This window comes from Narcine bancroftii, chromosome 8 (genome assembly GCF_036971445.1).
Source record: "Narcine bancroftii isolate sNarBan1 chromosome 8, sNarBan1.hap1, whole genome shotgun sequence".
NCBI classification, from domain to species: Eukaryota; Metazoa; Chordata; class Chondrichthyes; order Torpediniformes; family Narcinidae; genus Narcine; species Narcine bancroftii.
The window spans coordinates 176,513,925-176,533,718 of record NC_091476.1 but is presented as its reverse complement, the minus strand read 5'-3'; the positions used below and the strand labels follow the sequence as shown (position 1 = coordinate 176,533,718).

The window sequence follows — 19,794 nt, the reverse complement described above, 5'->3', positions numbered from 1 at the left end:
ACGATCATTTCCTGCAGAAATAATATTAACATTTTGGCAACTATAATCTCCAACATGTTTCTCATTTCTCTTTATTTCATTCCATTTGGGTGTTTTGAATTTGAACTTGATGGTTGGTGTTGCGAGACTTAGATTGCATTTGTTGTACAATATTGTGGAGTGGTGTCGCAATCATAAGTAAGAGGGCAACTTACCCTCTTCTAGATGCTGGGGCCTAGTCAGAGGAATCCAGTTCTGCAGTGCAGCCGACTGAGCAAATGTTAACCATTCTCAAGACATAGGCACACACAAAGATTAAAATGATGTCATATTCACCTTCAAGAAAAAGAAAGGGGAAAATATTTTTGAAAGAATACTTAAAGATATTTTTGGTGGGTACATGAGAAATTTAACAAAGTAGTGAACAATGATAAGACCATGCTTCATTCAGACAAAAATAAAGAGACCCTGACTCTGAGAGGCATAGATAAAGAGACCCTGGTGTGTATATTTCACATCTGCAATTTATGGTTTATTATTGTTTCCGTTTAATAGGATATATTTTCAAAATCTTCATAATTCCTCATAGATTCAGGATGTTGTGAAATGTCGAACGGGAAGCTGCAAAAATGAAGAAAATGAAAACTCACCAGATTCTTACAAAAATGGTCAAGTTCAGATCATGGTGAGTAAAGGAGCAGTTTACAGAAAGCACTGTAAAATCTAACTGACATCCAACATCTGTCCTCAAAATACCAGTCTCCCACAGCATAAAAAGGTTAAGGGAAGTTATTGAGATATACAAGGAGAGAGCAGATTCTCTGGAGATAAGAAATGAGATGATATCTCACTGAAACTAAAATCCTTACAAGCCCAACCCACTGGATTAAGGAAGGCTATTTCTCCTGGTTGAAACATCTAGAACTAGGGACCCAAATCTTTGATTAGGGATAGATCTGAGATGAGGAGAAATATATTCATGTCAAGGGTGGTGAATTTTTCAATGCCTCAACTTCAGAGATCTGTGGAGGCACAGTTTTTGAGTTCATTACATCAATAGGTTTCTGCATATTAGAGGAATTAAGGAATATCAAGCTAGTCCAAAACAAATGGCATTAGGGTTAGGTGTAGACTCAAAGGCCCAAAAGACTCACTAGAAGGTGTTTGGGATAGATAACAAGTTGGAGTTTCTTCATATCATTTTGTTATTTGTTAAATCAGTCTGGAGTGAGTTTCCGTGGATATCTATGTATCTATTCAGACATGTATTATTGCTTGACATGGGGATAACTTGCAAAATTCACAATGCAACAATGGCTGTGGATAGCAGGAAGAAATAGGATTTGAGTGGCAGGAGATGAGTTGAGCATGGCTGATGACAAATTGAGTTGAATGCAAAAGAGGCATTCTGCAGCAGATGAGTTTTGAGCAACAGGAGGGTTTCTTAGGAGTGACCTTTGGGATGTCACATGCCTAAACTTCACATGGGGATAAGGAACAACCTTAGATACCTTTGTCATGGAAAAGCGTTCCTCATCATCTGTGACCAACATAATTTTTTTATCTCAGTCAGAACCCCCAACTCTCGAAAACAAACCCAGCTAGTGAGGATGTCCTCACATCAATTTTCACATCAACTGCAAACTGAAAAATCATATCACATACATGCACATCAAGATCATTAATATTTAGATTTCAGATCCTGCTGCACAGACAGGAGCTGATATGCCTCAGATTGCTATATTTATAGCAAACACCAAGGATCCCGATAAGATACTTCTAATATACTTAAAATGATTTGGGATTTCCCTTAATCTTGCCTCCCAGTGCTATTTCATGCCCCCTCTTTGTCCAAGCAATAACTTCTGTAGATACCCCTCTAGGCCTTCTCTACTCCATTAAAGCCTCTTATATTTTTATTTGTCTGCAGCTGCAAAAGAATGGGATTGAATAACAGGAGAGTGGGGGTTGAAAGAAAGATACATCAGCCATGATTTGAATGATGAAGCAGACTCTGGGCCAAATGGCCTAATTAGGCTGCTGAATCTAATGGTCGTGCCAAGAAGCTATCTTTTATTCTTTATTCAACTCTCGATGTTCCTTGACATTTGGATTCCTTGTTCTTGACCTTATCTTTCACCATCATGAAAACACAGTGACTTTGAACCTTGACTCTTTCATTTATCCCTTTGGACCTAACTGTTGCTGCTCCAAGATCCTGCTTTTGCCAAGTCCTGTCTTAACATGTGGGAATTGGGCTTTCCCAAATTTAGGAATTTAATTTATGGTTCATCCTTGTCCTTAGTGGGGAGGTAATGAAGCATATAAGGATAACCGAGGTGGTAGTGATGGCTGTGTTGAAAAAGGTAAAGGTGGATAAATCTCCAGGACCGGACAAAATATTCCCAAGGACACTGAAGGAGGCTAGTGGACAGATAGTGGGGCCATTAACAGAAGATATTTAGGATGTCACTGGCCACGGGGGTAGTGCCAAAGGATTGAAGGGTGGCGCATGTGGTTCCGCTGTTTAAGAAAGGGTCTAAATGTAAACCTGGGAATTATAGGCCCGTGAGTCTACGTCTGTGGTGGGCAAGTTGATGGAAAGTGTTCTGAGGGATGGTATTTACAAATATTTGGAGGTACAGGGATTGCTAGGGAGTAATCAGCATGGTTTTGTCAGGGGTAGATCATGCTTGACAAACCTGATTGAGTTTTTCGAGGGGGTTACAAAAAAGGTTGATGAAGGGAAAGCTGTGGATGTAGTCTATTTAGACTTTAGTAAAGCTTTTGACAAAGTTCCCCACAGGAGGTTAGGAAAAAAGGTGGAGGCATTAGGTATAAATAAGGAGGTAGTGAAATGGATTCAGCAGTGGTTGGATGGAAGGTGTCAGAGAGTAATGGTAGAAAATTGTTTGTCCAATTGGAGGGCGGTGACTAGTGGAGTTCCTCAGGGTTCGGTCCTGGGTCCACTATTATTTGTTATATATATATTAACGATCTGGATGTAGGGGTAGAGAATTGGATAAGCAAGTTTGCGGATGACACAAAGATTGGTGGTGTTGTGGACAGTGAGGTAGATTACCGTAGATTAAAAGGTGATTTAGGAAGGCTGGAGGTGTGGGCTGAGAAATGGCTGATGGAATTTAATACAGATAAATGTGAGGTGCTGCATTTTGGAAAGGCAATTTTAAATAGGTCATATACATTGAATGGTAGACAATTGAGGAGTGCAGAGCAACAAAGGGATTTAGGAGTTGTGGTAAATAGTACCCTCAAGGCTGATACTCAGGTAGATGGTGTGGTGAAGAAGGCATTTGGAATGTTGGCCTTCATAAATTGGAATATTGTATTCAAGAGTAGGGAGGTTATGATGAAATTGTACAAGGCATTGGTGAGGCCAAATTTGGAGTACCGTATACAGTTTTGGTCACTAAATTATAGGAAAGATATAAACAAAATAGAGAGTGCAGAGAAGGTTCACGAGAATGCTGACAGGATTTCAAGGTTTGAGTTACAGGGAAAGGTTGTGCAGACTAGGGCTTTTTTCTCTGGAGCGTAGAAGATTGAGAGGGGACTTGATAGAGGTGTTTAAGATTTTAAAAGGGACAGACAGAGTAAATGTGGATAGGCTTTTTCAATTAAGAGTGGGGGAGATTCAAACTAGAGGACATGGTTTAAGATTGAAGGGGGAAAATTATAAGGGGAACATGAAGGGAAATTTCTTTACGCAAAGTGTGGTAGGGATGTGGAATGAGCTTCCGAGGAGGGATCATTGGTTACATTTAAGGAAAGACTGGATAGTTACATGGAGAGGAGAGGACTGGAGGGGTATGGACCGGGTGCTGGTCAGTGCGACTAGGAGGGTGGAGATTTGTTACGGCATGGACTAGTAGGGCCGAACTGGCCTGTTCTGTGCTGTAAGTGGTTATATGGTTTCTCCATAAGGACCTTAAAACCTAGTGGTATAGTCATTACATCCAAAATACTTTACGACTGACACTCCAACCACTCCCTGGCTCCATTACCAATAGTTTTAGTACTTCCTTCTTTAGCCCTGGTTCCAAAAGCTCTCTTCTGACTTTAACAATTTACCCCTTACCGACCTTTCACACTTAAACAGTCCCATTTAATATTGAGGAAGGTGAAATTCCCTGCAGCTATTATCTGATTATTTTTACATTAATTTGCCACATATCTGCTCCTTTAACTTGTCGTGACCTTTTCAAGGCATCTGGAAGAAGTGTCACCAATTTGGCCAGTTTGTGCAGTAGCTGAGAGTTTTAGAGATAGTCATTCCATAGCATCAGGAAATGCATGCACTCCCAGTAAACTGATTTCCATCCCTTGCCTCTCAAGTTTCTGTCCAAACTCCACCCATGTGGCCTAATTTGAAGAAATTTTAAGGATATCTACCCTCCTTTCTGCACAAATGTGGCAATTCAACCCCTCTTTTACATCAGCCCCAACATATCTGAAGACTATACGCTGGAATGTTGCTGGTCTTGCCCTTTGCTCAACTGTTTCTGCAATATCACACTCTTCTAATTAGTGCCCTCACTTCATCTGCTTTATCTGTCAGACTTGTTTCATTAAATTAGATGAAGTCCAATCCTGAAGTCACTTTCTGTACTGTGTAAGAAGCTAGATTGAAGCTAATAGATGAAGGATTGGATGGGTTTAGAAGTTTTCATTCATTTACAGATTGTTGGGCATCTGGAATCCATGGCTGTGTAAGCGCTTAAAGTGTATTTGGACATATGTTTAAGCCCAGTACAATACGGTTCCGATTATCCGAAACACTCGGGATCAGACATGTATTGGTTAACTGCATTTTCCAGATATCTGATCTGCAGCCTAGTTTAAACAGCAGAATACGTGGAACCTGCCCGTGCGCCTGACGTCCCTGCTCGCATCCCTGACACCTCCCCACCGCCATCATGGAACCTGCCCGAGCGCCTGAGGTCCATGCTCGGATCCCCGACACCTCCCCACCACCATCGTGGAACCTGCCCGAGCGCCTGAGGTCCCTGCTTGGATCCCCGACACCTCCCCACCGCCATCGTGGAACCTGCCCGAGCGCCTGAGGTCCCTGCTCAGATCCCCGACACCTCCCCACCACCATCGTGGAACCTGCCCGAGCGCCTGAGGTCCCTGCTCGGATTCCCCACACCTTCCCACCGCTGTCACAGAACCAGCCCGAGAAACTCCAGTTCTGGCCCCGGCTGCTGTCCCAACTGAGCTCCTGATGCTTCAACCGCCGACTCTGGCATTGAACCAGTCTGCCTACCTGCAGGAGATCCTGATTCTGATGCCGCTGACTCTCATCTGAGTCTCGACTGCCCTCGGGCCGGAGCTTCCCAGGAACCCAAGGTCCCCGCTCCGATCCCAGCCCAGCAGCATCAGCATAAAACTTGTACAGTATCAGCAGTTAAAACAACAAAAAAGAACAAGCATGAAATAAAGTTTAATTCTTATCTTGAGTACACGAGAGCTCTGTTGGATTCAAAATGGCACTAACAGCGCGGCAGTGTCCCATTTGAGCACGGCAGGTAAAAGAAAATCAACTTTTTTTCAACTTGTGACCTCATATCGCCGCTGAAAGTTTTTTTGCGGAGAACTGATGTTTTCAGTAAAGCGGTTTTCGGATAATCAGAAGCAGACTGTTACCACACTGGATGAGAATGGAAATATGGGAATACTTTACAGATTGTTTTGTCCAGTGGAGACACAGAGGATAAAAAGGCTTCTTGAATTGTGTATTTCTAAGATGATGTACTGCCATAATTGAGAATGCACAGTGTACCAGGACTGTAGCGATTAAAACATGGTGAAGACTGAACTTTGTCTCTCAGATGTTGAACTTCTATATTCCAGTGGCTTCTCAGTCAGAATTTATGTATTAAATTTTACTTTTCTGCAATTTATCAATGAATATTTTCAGCTGATAGCCCATCTGTCTGACTTATTGCTACCTTTTGTTATAGACAGATTTTGAAAAGGATGTGGACCTGGCATGCCAGTCTGGTATGTAATACTTCCGATAATTCCTCTCACTATTACCCATCCATGGTTTTTTTTTAAATTTAATGTTTGTATCCACATCTTGAGGAAATCCAGCAAGTGTATCAGGGGTGAGTTAACCTTCAAATCACAGCTTCATCTCGCCATTTACATCAGATATTATTTACTTATGATTTATTTTAATGCAATAAAAGAAATGTGTGCAAATATTCCCTGTTTCTTTGTCAGTTATAATTCCAATTAAATTAATTCTCAGAGGCCTATTTTTCCCACTAATTATGCAATTACCAGTTATTGAAGTGCTTCTCAATGACTATTTTTGAAATCAAAATCTTCGCCTACAATTAAAAGGAAAATTGGCCAAATTGAAAAGTACTTCATTATCTATAAAGTATTAATTCAGAGGTCCACTAATGTGCAAATATAAATGCAAGTCTTTCTTCTATTGCAATGCTCATAAAAAAATATTTTTTTCTTATTCATGTACTTCCTCAACTAATTGCTAAGACATGAGGAAACAACCTCTGGTTCCGTGTTTAGGAATGTGTGCATCATTGGTAATTCTGTTGCAAATTGCACTTGCACTTGAGGAAGTACCGACTAAGTTGTTTACTTGGATTTTCCGAAGGCCTTTGACATGATGCCACATATGAGGCTCCTAAACAAGTTAGGATCCCATGGTATTATGGGAAAAATACGAGCGTGAATAAAGGATTGGGTGACTGGCAGAAAACAAAGGTTGGAATAAAGGGGTCAGTGTTGGGTCCACTGGCTGTCGGGAACTAGTAATGATCCACAGGGTCAGTGTGGGGTCCACTGGCTGTCGGGAACTAGTAATAATCCACAGGGTCAGTGTTGGGTCCACTGGCTGTCGGGAACTAGTAATGATCCACAGGGTCAGTGTGGGGTCCACTGGCTGTCGGGAACTAGTAATGATCCACAGGGTCAGTGTGGGGTCCACTGGCTGCCGGTGACTAGTAATGATCCACAGGGTCAGTGTGGGGTCCACTGGCTGTCGGGAACTAGTAATGATCCACAGGGTCAGTGTGGGGTCCACTGGCTGTCGGGAACTAGTAATGATCCACAGGGTCAGTGTGGGGTCCACTGGCTGTCGGGAACTAGTAATGATCCACAGGGTCAGTGTGGGGTCCACTGGCTGCCGGTGACTAGTAATGATCCACAGGGTCAGTGTGGGGTCCATTGGCTGTCGGGAACTAGTAATGATCCACAGGGTCAGTGTGGGGTCCACTGGCTGCCGGTGACTCGTAATGATCCACAGGGTCAGTGTGGGGTCCACTGGCTGTCGGGAACTAGTAATGATCCACAGGGTCAGTGTGGGGTCCACTGGCTGCCGGTGACTAGTAATGATCCACAGGGTCAGTGTGGGGTCCACTGGCTGTCGGGAACTAGTAATGATCCACAGGGTCAGTGTGGGGTCCACTGGCTGCCGGTGACTAGTAATGATCCACAGGGTCAGTGTGGGGTCCACTGGCTGTCGGGAACTAGTAATGATCCACAGGGTCAGTGTGGGGTCCACTGGCTGTCGGGAACTAGTAATGATCCACAGGGTCAGTGTGGGGTCCACTGGCTGTCGGGAACTAGTAATGATCCACAGGGTCAGTGTGGGGTCCACTGGCTGTCGGGAACTAGTAATGATCCACAGGGTCAGTGTGGGGTCCACTGGCTGTCGGGAACTAGTAATGATCCACAGGGTCAGTGTGGGGTCCACTGGCTGTCGGGAACTAGTAATGATCCACAGGGTTAGTGTGGGGTCCACTGGCTGTCGGGAACTAGTAATGATCCACAGGGTCAGTGTGGGGTCCACTGGCTGTCGGGAACTAGTAATGATCCACAGGGTCAGTGTGGGGTCCACTGGCTGTCGGGAACTAGTAATGATCCACAGGGTCAGTGTGGGGTCCACTGGCTGTCGGGAACTAGTAATGATCCACAGGGTCAGTGTGGGGTCCACTGGCTGCCGGTGACTACTGGTGTTCTGCAGAGGCCAGTGTTGGTTGGGTCTGCTACTTTTCATGCTCTGTGTAAGTGGTTTTCAAACTTTTTCTTCCCGCTCATAGGCATCCTAGTAATTCCTATGCTATCTGTGCTCTGTGATTAGTAAGAGATTACTTAAGATGATGTGTGAGTGAGAAGGGAAGATTGAGAACCACTGCTCTAGACCCAATTGTTACTGAAATATTTTGCTTGAGAAAAATTGTCTTTGGCCTATTTCCTTTGGAGTTATGAAACTGGCCACATAACGAACCAGTTAGGGACGATTAAAACAGAGGTTTTCAAACTTTTTCTTTCCACCCACATACCACCTTAAGTAATCCCTTACTAATCACAGAGCACCTATGGGGTAGGGATTACTTAAGGTGGTATGTGAGTGGGAAATAAAATGTTTGAGAACCACTGCTCTGTGTAAATGATTTAGATGACGGAATTGATGGTTTTGTGGCCAGGTTTGTGAATGATGTGTACTTTGGTAGAAGGACAGGTTGTGATGAGGAAGTAAGAAGTCTTCAGAGGGACTTGGACAGGTTGGGGCAATGGGAAAAAAAGTGGCAAATGTAATATAGTGAAAAAGAAATAAGGTATAAAGGCACAGATTCTTTTCTAAATGGGGAGAGAATTGAGAAGGTATAGGACCAAAGCGACTTTGGGTTCCTAGTAGAAGATTCGCGAAAGGTTAACTTCCAGGCTGAGTCAGCAGTGAGGAAAGTAAATGCAATGTCGCATTTATTTCGATAGGACAAGAAAATGACAGAAAAGATGCAAGTCTGAGGAATTAGTCAGGCTACATTTGGAGTATTGTGAACAGTTCTTGGCCCCAGTTTTTGGAAGGATATGCTGGTGTTGGAGAGGGTTCAGAGGAGGTTGATGAGATTAAAAGCAGGGATGAGAGGGTTAACATTTGAAGAGAGTTTGACGGCTCTGGGCCTGGACTCACTGGACTTTAGAAAGATGAAGGGGGGAGGGGATTTCATTGAAACGTACCAAATATTGAAAGGGCTGCATCGTGGGAGAGTCTCAGACCGCAGGACACAGCTTCAAAATAAAACAACATTCCTTAAGAGCAGAAATGAGGAGACATTTCTTCAGCCAGAGGGTAGAGAATAGTTTTTTTAAAAATTTCAGTCAGCTGTGGAAGCCAAGTCATGGGGTATATTTCAAGCAGAGGTTGATAGGTTCTTGATATAACCATACAGCACAGAAACAGGCCAGTTTGGCCGTTCTAGTCCGTGCCGAACACCTTCTCCCACCTAGTCCCATTGACCCGCTTCTGGCCCATAACCCTCCAGACCTCTCTCGTCCATATACCTATTCAACTTTACCTTAAATATTAAAATCGATCGTGCTTCTACCACTTCGGCCAGAAGCTCATTCCACACTCCCACCACCCTCTGAGTGAAGAAATTCCCCCTCAGTTTCCCTAAACTTTTTCCCCTTCAATCTCAATCCACGTTCTCTTGTTCAAATTTCCTTCACCCTCAATGGAAAAACCCTGTCCACATTGACTCTATCTGTATTTTTAAATACTTCTATCAAATATCCCTCAATCTTCTGCACTCCAGGGAATAAAGTCCCAACCCACTCAACCTTTCCCTGTAACTCAAATCCTGAAACCCAGGCAGCATTCTTGTAAATTTCCTCTGCACCCTCTCTATTCTGTTTATATATCTTTCCTATAATTCAGCAACCATAACTGCAGACAATATTCCAAATTTGGCCTCACCAATGCCTTATACAACTTCAGCACAACATCCCAACTCCTGTATTCTATATTCTGATTTATAAAGGCCAATATACCAAATGCTTTTTTCACCACCTACATATGGCTCAACTTTCAGGGAATTATGTACCAGAATTCCTAAATCCCTTTATTCTACTCTACTCCTCAATTGTCTACCATTTAACATGTATGATCTTTGTTGATTAGTCCTACCAAAATGTAGCACCTCACTTTTATCAGTATTAAACTCCATCTGCCATTTTTCAGCCCTCTCTTCTAACTGGCCTATATCCCACTGCAAGCTTTGATAACCTTCTTCACTGTCCACAACACCACCAATCTTCATACATTCTGCATACTTACTAATCCAATTTACCACCCTATCATCCAGATCATTAATATATATGACAAACAACAATGGGCCCAGTACTGATCCATGTCTCACTCCACTAGTCACCAGCTTCCAATTTGACAAATGATTTTCCACCACGACTCTCTGGCATCCACTGTTGAATCCCTTTCACTACTTCAGCATTAATACCTAATGCTTGAACTTTCCTGACTAACCTCTTATGTCGAACCTTGTCAAAGGCCTTACTAAAATCCATATAGACAACATCCACAGCCTTCCCATCGTCAATCTTCTTAGTAACCTCATCAAAAACTCTATAAGATTTGTTAAACTTGATCTACCCTGTACAAAACCGTGTTGACTACTCCTAATCAATCCTTGTCTTTCCAAATAATTGTATATTCCATCTCTAAGAACACTCTCCATTAATTTACCAACCACTGATGTCAGACTCACAAGCCTATAATTACCAGGTTTATTTCTGGAGCCTTTTTTTTGAACAGCAGAACAGCATGAGCCACCCTCCCCCGTGGCCAGTAACATTTTAAATATTTCTGTTAAAGCCCCCCCTATTTGTTCACTAACCTCCCTCAGGGTCCGAGGGAATATCTTGTCAGGACCCAGAGATATATCCAACTTGATTCTCTATAAAATAGGCAATACTACCTCCTCATTAATCTGTATATTATCGATGACCTCACTACCAGATTTCCTCACTTCACCTGGCTCAATATTCCTTTCCTTCGTGAATAATGAAGAAAAAAATGATTTAAGAATTCCCCCATCTCTTCAGACTCCTCACATCACCTACCCCTCTGATCCTCAAGGGGCCCAATCTTATCCCTCACTATTCTTGCTTTTAATATACAGGAACACGATCCTTTATCCAGACATCTAAAATCCAGAAAACTCCAAAAACTGGCAGAGGGTGGGGTGGGGGAGACTGCAGCGCGACTCGGGTGGGCAAGGGGGAGAGACGCCAGTGCGACTTGGGCGGACGAGGGGGGAGACGGCAGCCCGACTGGAAGGGGGTGGTGGTGGATACAGCAGCACAATTTGAGTGGGCTTAAATCTGGGGCAACTGGCTTTTGTTCTGAAATCCGGAAAAATCTGAAATTCGGAACACATTGTCCCACAAGGGTTCTCGATAAAGGACTGTGTACCTGTACCCATAGAAACCCTTTGTATTTATTTTCACCTTGTCTGCCAAAGCAGCCTCATATCTCCTTTTAGCCTTTCTAATTTCTTTCTTAAGATTTTCCATACATTCTTCAAGCTCCTTGCTCCCTATACCTGTTGTCCACATCCCTCTTCCTCTGAACCAAATTCCCAATATCCCTTGAAAACCAAGGTTCCCTATATTTTCTAACTTCTCCTTTAATCCTCACAGGGATAGACCGACTCAAAATTTCCCGATTGAATATCCTTCATTTATCTGTTACATCCTTCCCAGAAAATAAATTATCCCAATCTTCACCTTCTGAATCCTTTCATATCTCCTCAAAATTTGCCTTGTTACAATCAAGAATCTCAACCTTAGGCCCAGCCCTATCCTTCTCCATTATTAACCTAAAACTAATAGTATTATGATCACTGGACCCAAAATGTTCCCAACACAAAACTATGTCACCTGACCCATCTCATTCCCTAATAGGAGATCCAATACTGTCCCCTCTCTAGTCGGTTCTTCTATGTATTGATTTAGAAAACTTTTCTGAACACATTTGACAAACTCCAATCCATCCAGCCCTTTTACAGTAGGGGTGTCCCAGACAAAGTGTGGAAAGTTAAAATCTCCTATAATCACCACTTTATGTTTTATATGCTATCTCCTTACAAATTTGCTCCTCTAATTCCTTCAACCCATTAGGGTGTCTATAATACATTCCCTTTAGTGTTTTCATGCCTTTCCCATTCCTCACTTCCACCCAAATTGCCTCATTGGACAAGCCCTCCAATCTATCCTGCCATAGCACCACTGTAATGTTTTCTCTAACAAGCAATGCAACTCCTCCACCTTTTATACCCCCTGTTCTATCACACCTAAAGCAACAAAATCCTAGAATATTTAGCTGCCAATCATGCCCCTCTTGCAACCAAGTTTCACTATTGGCTACAATATCTTATTTCCATATGTCAATTCCTGTTCTAAGTTCATCTACCCTTCTTACAATGCTCCTTGCGTTGAAATATATACACTTGAGAGAATGTCCCCCACATTCACACCTTTGATCACCATCTACTTTTACCAACCTCCCCCCCCCCCCCTTCATTAACTTTAACTTTCCTCTCTCCCTTCAGATCTAGGCGTTCTTCTACCTTAATCTCCGCACCTGCCTGCCAAACTAGTTTAAGCCCTCCCAAATGATTAATAACAGTGTCAAAGGTTATGGGGGGAAGGCAAGAGAATGAAGTTTAAAGGAAAAATTCTTCTCTTCTGGCTATCCATACCATAGGATGATGATGGTTCTTTTCAGTCATTTTGGGGGGGGGGGTTGATATGAGGATACCCCACTCTTCAGAAAGGAACAGCATGTGCATGAATGGATATAGGTGAGTAGAGGTTGCACAGGTCCAGACCTACTCTCTTGACATCTCCTTGCAGATCCAGCAGCAAGGTGAGGTCCAAAAGGGCTGGGGGAAGTTCTGTTGCAGTGAATGGCCAGACAAAGCTTTGATGCAGGGGTTGGACTTTCCGCGCTTCATGTCACGGGTTTGCTCGATGGCTGTTACCCTACGAGAGGGTTTGACCGCCCTTTAACAGGTCTTGTTTTTCATCCTGCAGGGTGTCTAGCCACCCTCCACACCAGGCAAGCCTGGTGGGGGAGCCATTTTAATCGCCAACCACCTGACCATGCGACAGATAGTACTGGGTTACATGGTACCATTAGCACTCAGACAAGTGACCTCACCAGGAAAAATACATCAGCCATGATTTGAATGGTGGAGCAGACTCAATGGGCTGAATGGCCTTATTCTTCTCCTGTCTTATGCTATTATTTTGAAATATTTTATTTTCTGCTCATGCAATTGACCAGTGTTCCTCAGGGATCTGTCCTGGGTCCACTATTCTTTGGCTTGGCTTCGCGGACGAAGATTTATGGAGGGGGTAAAAGTCCACGTCAGCTGCAAGCTCGTTTGTGGCTGACAAGTCCGATGCGGGACAGGCAGACACGGTTGCAGCGGCTGCAGGGGAAAGTTGGTTGGTTGGGGTTGGGTGTTGGGTTTTTCCTCCTTTGCCTTTTGTCAGTGAGGTGGGCTCTGCGGTCTTCTTCACAGGAGGTTGCTGCCCGCCAAACTGTGAGGCGCCAAGATGCACGGTTTGAGGCGAGATCAGCCCACTGGCGGTGGTCAATGTGGCAGGCACCAAGAGATTTCTTTAGGCAGTCCTTGTACCTTTTCTTTGGTGCACCTCTGTCACGGTGGCCAGTGGAGAGCTCGCCATATAACACAATCTTGGGAAGGCGATGGTCCTCCATTCTGGTGACGTGACCCACCCAGCGCAGCTGGATCTTCAGCAGCGTGGACTCGATGCTGTCGACCTCTGCCATCTCGAGTACTTCGACGTTTCGGATGAAAGCGCTCGAATGGATGTTGAGGATGGAGCGGAGACAACGCTGGTGGAAGCTTTCTAGGAGCCGTAGGTGATGCCGGTAGAGGACCCATGATTCGGAGCCGAACAGGAGTGTGGGTATGACAACGGCTCTGTATACGCTTATCTTTGTGAGGTTTTTCAGTTGGTTGTTTTTCCAGACTCTTTTGTGTAGACTTCCAAAGGCGCTATTTGCCTTGGCGAGTCTGTTGTCTATCTCATTGTCGATCCTTGCATCTGATGAAATGGTGCAGCCGAGATAGGTAAACTGGTTGACCGTTTTGAGTTTTGTGTGCCTGATGGAGATTTGGGGGGGCTGGTAGTCATGGTGGGGAGCTGGCTGATGGAGGACCTCAGTTTTCTTCAGGCTGTTTTGGCAGTTTCCGCAAAGCAGGACGTCAAGCGCTGAAGAGCTGGCTCTGAATGGGCAACTAAAGCGGCATCGTCTGCAAAGAGTAGTTCACGGACAAGTTTCTCTTGTGTCTTGGTGTGAGCTTGCAGGCGCCTCAGATTGAAGAGACTGCCATCCGTGCGGTACCGGATGTAAACAGCGTCTTCATTGTTGGGGTCTTTCATGGCTTGGTTCAGCATCATGCTGAAGAGGGTTGGTGCGAGAACGCAGCCTTGCTTCACGCCATTGTTAATGGAGAAGGGTTCAGAGAGCTCATTGCTGTATCTGACCCGACCTTGTTGGTTTTCGTGCAGTTGGATAATCATGTTGAGGAACTTTGGGGGGCATCCGAGGCGCTCTAGTATTTGCCAAAGCCCTTTCCTGCTCACGGTTTCGAAGGCTTTGGTGAGGTCAACAAAGGTGATGTAGAGTCCTTTGTTTTGTTCTCTGCACTTTTCTTGGAGCTGTCTGAGGGCAAAGACCATGTCAGCAGTTCCTCTGTTTGCGCGAAAGCCGCACTGTGATTCTGGGAGAATATTCTCGGCGACACTAGGTATTATTCTATTTAGTAGAATCCTAGCGAAGATTTTGCCTGCAATGGAGAGCAGCGTGATTCCCCTGTAGTTTGAGCAGTCTGATTTCTCGCCTTTGTTTTTGTACAGGGTGATGATGGTGGCATCACGAAGGTCCTGAGGCAGTTTTCCTTTATTTGTTATATATATTAACGATCTGGAAGAAGGGGTGGTAAATTGGATAAGTAAGTTTGCGCATGATACAAAGATTGGTGGTATTGTGGACAGTGAGGAAGATTACCGTAGCTTAAAAAGAGATATAGGAAAGCTAGAGGAGTGGGCTGAGAAATGGCTGATGGAATTTAATACGGGTAAGTGTGAAGTGTTGAATTTTGGAAAGGCAAATCTAAATAGGTCATATGCATTAAATGGTAGGCTATTGAGGTGTGCAGAGCAACAAAGGGATTTAGGAGTTGTGGTAAATAGTACCCTCAAGGCTGATACTCAGGTAGATGGTGTGGTGAAGAAGGCATTTGGAATGTTGGCCTTCATAAATCGGAGTTTTGAATTCAAGGGTTGGGATGTTATGATGAAATTGTACAAAGCATTGGTGAGGCCAAGTTTTTGAATACTGTGTGCAGTTTTGGTCACCGAATTATAGGAAGGATATAAACAAAATAGAGGGAGTGCAGAGAAGGTTCACAAGAATATTGACAGGATGTCAGGGTTTGAGTTACAGAGAAAGGTTGAGCAGCCTGGGGCTTTTTTCTCTGGAGCGTAGAAGATTGAGGGGGAATTTGATGGGAGGTGTTCAAGATTTTAAAAGGGACAGAGAGAGTCAACGTGGATAGGCTTTTTCAATTAAGAGTGGGGGATATTCAAACCAGAGGCCATGGTTTGAGATTGAAGGAGGAAAATTATAAGGGGAACATGAGGGGAAATTTCTTAACACAAAGGGTGGTTGGGATGTGGAATGAGCTTCCGACAGAGGTGATTGAAGCAAGGGCGTTATTTACATTTAAGGATAGTCTGGATAGTTACATGGAGAGGAGGGGACTAGAGGGGTATGGACCGGGTGCTGGTCAGTGGGACTAGGAGGGTGGGGATTTGTTCCGGCATGGACTAGTAGGGCCGAACTGGCCTGTTCTGTGCTGTATATGGTTATATGGTAATTTCCAAAGAAAGATTCTTGAAAAATTCTTCATATTTGAGAAAGGTTATGTGCTGCAAAAATAAAACATAATCTGCTGAAGAAACTCAGCAAGTTAAGAAGCATCAGTTGGAGAGAAAGAATGGCCTCCACTTCAGGCCAAAATTCTTTATTGAAACCAAGGATATGGAGAAGAGAAACTTGTGTGAAGAGATCAGGGTGGGAAAGGTGGGACAGGGGCCCCATGTCAGACCGGCAAATCTTAACAGAAAGTGGCAGGAGATAGGCAGATGTCGGACAAAGGCAAGGAAAGGAAAGAGGTCAGTGGAGGAAGATGCCTTACAGAGTGAAAGGGGTGATTAGAGACAAAGGCTGCCAGTGCCGATCAATGGAGATGGTGAGAATGGTGATGTAAGTGAATGGTGGCTTCTACCATGCTGTAAACAAAAAAAGAGACCAGATGAAACTGAAAAAGATTGGGTGGGGGTGGGGTGGGGGAAGGTGGAATAATCCAGAGGGGACATGGAAGTGGAGGAGAGTAGAACCAAAAAAGAGGGGGGGACAAGAACGAGTAGGGAACTGGCTGCCGTGCCAGGAAGGGAAGAGCAGGAGGGGTACAGAAGAAGACCTGGTGTAATAAGAATTAAACCATTTGGACTAAACAGTATTCCTTAATCTTGAGGAACCAAATTTTCTTCTTAGCTGGTCCTCAGGACTTTTTCCCCTTCTGCTCATTCAGAGACCACCGTGATTTCCACAGATGAAGTCAGTACCTTGTGAGGTGGTATATTTCTTCTACTGTTTACCTGAGCCATCTGTACACTTCCAACACCTGGACTTGAGATTCTGCTATCTCAAATACTCCTTCTCCACTTTGAGCATGAATTGGGCAGGAATTCCCAGGACTCAGTGAGGATATTGCATTCTGACAAGGATGTTTTAAAGACATCTTTAACTTTTTACCTCAGTCCACCTGATAAACTCTCCCATGAGAAATCTCAGTTCAGAGTGTTTGTTTCCAAAATCTGATGTCTGCCAAATGAACAAGTAGCCTGCCCAATAAAGCTAACTGCATGTAAGTTGAGACTTTATAATTGGGACATTGACCAGGAGAGGAGCTGGATGTACAAATGAGGGAATGCAGGTTGAATAATTTTCCTCCTACAGAAACCTTATGGCAAGAAATATTTTGGGGCACAGACATGGTTTGGCTCAGTTTGGAAAGGCTGTGTTGTGGACTCATGGGTAAGGACTGAGGATTCTAAGACATGATGGAGCAAAAGTAAAACAAAGTTGACTATCTGGGGAACCAAATTTGCGTCGTTTATTCTCCCAGTTGATAAAGCCAAGGGTACTGGTTAAGTTGGAACAACCCATATATGAAACATGAGCCTTTTTAAATACAATCAAGCATAATTTTACATTAGAGTTTTAATCATCCCCATTCTACCTATTCAACGGTTTGTTTTCTCATTGGAGCAATAAAACACTGCGGTGGAAATTAAAAACGGTTAGTTTTCTCATTGGAGCAATAAAATACTGCGGTGGAAATTAAATGAGTTAGTAAAATGAAAGTGAAAATGATAAAGCAAGTGATTTTCTCCATTTCAATCCTTCCAAAGTGAAGCAACACCTCACTTGTGAATCTGTAGGAGTCATCTATTGTATCTGGTGCTCCTGTTGTGGTCTCCTCTACAGCGGTGAGACTGGTTGCAGACTGGGAGATAGCTTTGTTCAGCATCTTAGCTCTGTCTGCCTCAATAACAGATGTCCCAATGGCAACCCATTTCAATTCCCTGCCCCATTCACTTGCTGACATATCTGTCAATGGTCCCATGCACTGTCAGACTGAGGCCACCCACAAAATTGCAGGAACAACACCTCATATTCCATCTGGGCACACTCCAACGGGATGGCATTAACATGGACTTTAGCCCCCTCCCCATCTCTCCCCTTTCCCTATCTTTATTGCTCCTTTCCTTTAGCTGTTTTTATCTCTTTCCCTTCCCCTCTGTCCCCTTCAGCTCTGCATTCACAGAGTCACCATTTCCCTGGATCAGTTCTCAGCTTTCCTGATCTCCTATTCATGTCCAATGATCGCCTTTTGTCTGGCGTGTGCTCCTCCCCCTGGCCTTTCTTCCCTTCTCTCCAGCTTTTTTATGAAGGTGTCTGCCTTTTTTATTGTTCATTCTTGAAGAAAATCTCAGGCCCAAAATGTTGGATATATATCTTTTATGGATGCTCCAAGTCCTGCTGAGTTCCTCCAGCATTTTTGTGTTTTTAATTTAAAGCAAGAAACCATTTCAGGATTGTGAAAAGGCCTCGAAATTCTGAGCAGCCTAAAGGGGAAGTTAAATTATCAAAGAGGTGATTACTCAATGACTGTTTTGGTCATGCATCCAACACTGTGAATTTCAACTCAACTTGAGTCCCAAGGATTTGGCATGGCAGACCTGGCATGGTCACCATTTGCATAAGATGGGAGGTTGAGGGCACTGAGAGCTGGAAGTTGTGAGTACAGTGAAGGTCAGGAAGTGATTGGAAACTACAGTCAGACAGGATGCTGGAGGACAAGTACTTGGGTATTACGATGAGATGGTTTTGATGAAATCTCAATTTGTTCATTGAAATCCCCCTTAGGGGCTAAAGGTTAGATAGTTGGAGTGTATCACAAGATTGTGAGGCCAACCAGTTTGTGGGAAGAGAGATTGAAGGAATGTAGACTCATCAGAGAGTTAAGGAGATTGAAGAATCGTGGGAGTTTGGGACCTGGATTGTTTATGGATTTGGGATCATCAGAGTGTCAGGATGTGAGAGGATTGGGCCCAATGAAAAGGGGAGAGATGAGGTCAGCCGTTGGAAGGCAACGAGGCTTTGAGGAATCAGAGAATCTGAAGTTATCGGTGGGTGGCATGAGTCAGGCCTAGACCAGTGCAGTGATGGAGATTATTTGGAAAGTTATGGGGGGGGTGGAAAAGCAATTAGGACCTCAGGACCAAGACTCATTGAGGATGTTGAGGATCTGGGGCTGGACCTTAGTGAGGACCCAGAGTACAACCCCAATTCCTTGTAATGGTCACACCCCCAACACCTTGCTATAATTTCCCCACATTGTTGCAAACTTTGCAAGGGAAATTGCATAATCTGACAAGTTGAGATCTGAAAATTAGAGTGACAAATATACCCAGAAATGGGCATTATCAGCCTCCTTTCTGTCCTGTCCTAGTGAAGTAAATAGTGTTGAACCAGACACAATTTGGACTAACCAGTGAAAGAAAGATGAACAAATTGAAAATTACCTGTCATTTTCTTCTGAGAATAAGGTGATCTCCATGTTGTGGGGATGCTGCGCTTCTTGGAAACATCCAGAAGGCGACGCTACATCACCTGCATGTGCATCACGAGTTGCAGGCTAAAAAGCACATTTTGTGTTTATTTATCTACTTTTTCACATATCTCAAAATAACATAAAAACATAACATAACAATTACAGCACGGAAACAGGCCATTAGGCCCTTCTAGTCCGCACCGAACCAAACACCCCTTTCTAGTCCCACCTCCCTGCACAATGCCCATAACCCTCCATCTTCTTCTCATCCATAGACCTGTCCAACCTTTTCTTAAATAATACAGTTGACTCCGCCGCCACTATTTCTCCCGGAAGATCTGTGTTTCAAAAATGTTCTGTGTTTCAAATTTTTGGATTCTGTAAGAGTGAATTTCCATTACTCAAATGACCATAACTCAGGGGTCACTTGAAACTGATTTTCCCCATTGAACCAACTAAATAATTAGTCAAAATAAATCACCATTCCTGATGTGACAAATCTGTCACAAGCACGTCAGTGTTATCCTTGATTGTAGCTAATTGCCCTAACACTTCTAAATCAGTGGAGCAACACGACAGAATTGTCAGCTAGCAGTTCACTGTGTTAAGTGTTTGTCTCAAATGTTCTTCTCCTTTGCTTTGAGAGGCCTGTTACAGTGTTTCCAAAGGATACAAGAGAGTAGTAATCAATGCTGCTCAGTGAATGTGAGGTTTGTGCCTTCCAACACTTGACCTT

The 19,794-nt window shown here is 43.7% G+C and overlaps 1 protein-coding gene across 17 annotated transcripts in view; it reads left to right on the top strand.

Moving 5' to 3' along the window:
* Positions 1 to 19,794, top strand: part of LOC138741615 (adhesion G protein-coupled receptor B2-like) — a 711,436-nt gene that overhangs the window by 606,996 nt on the left and 84,646 nt on the right. For all 17 annotated transcript variants that reach the window (XR_011343611.1, XR_011343612.1, XR_011343613.1 and 14 more), the window contains 2 exons: positions 569 to 664; positions 5,964 to 6,003. Coding sequence is in view for 14 of the 17 variants with exons in the window: in XM_069895953.1 (XP_069752054.1) it covers positions 569 to 664; positions 5,964 to 6,003 (136 nt within the window). In the remaining 3 variants the exon portion in view is untranslated. The remainder of the gene's footprint in view (positions 1 to 568; positions 665 to 5,963; positions 6,004 to 19,794) is intronic.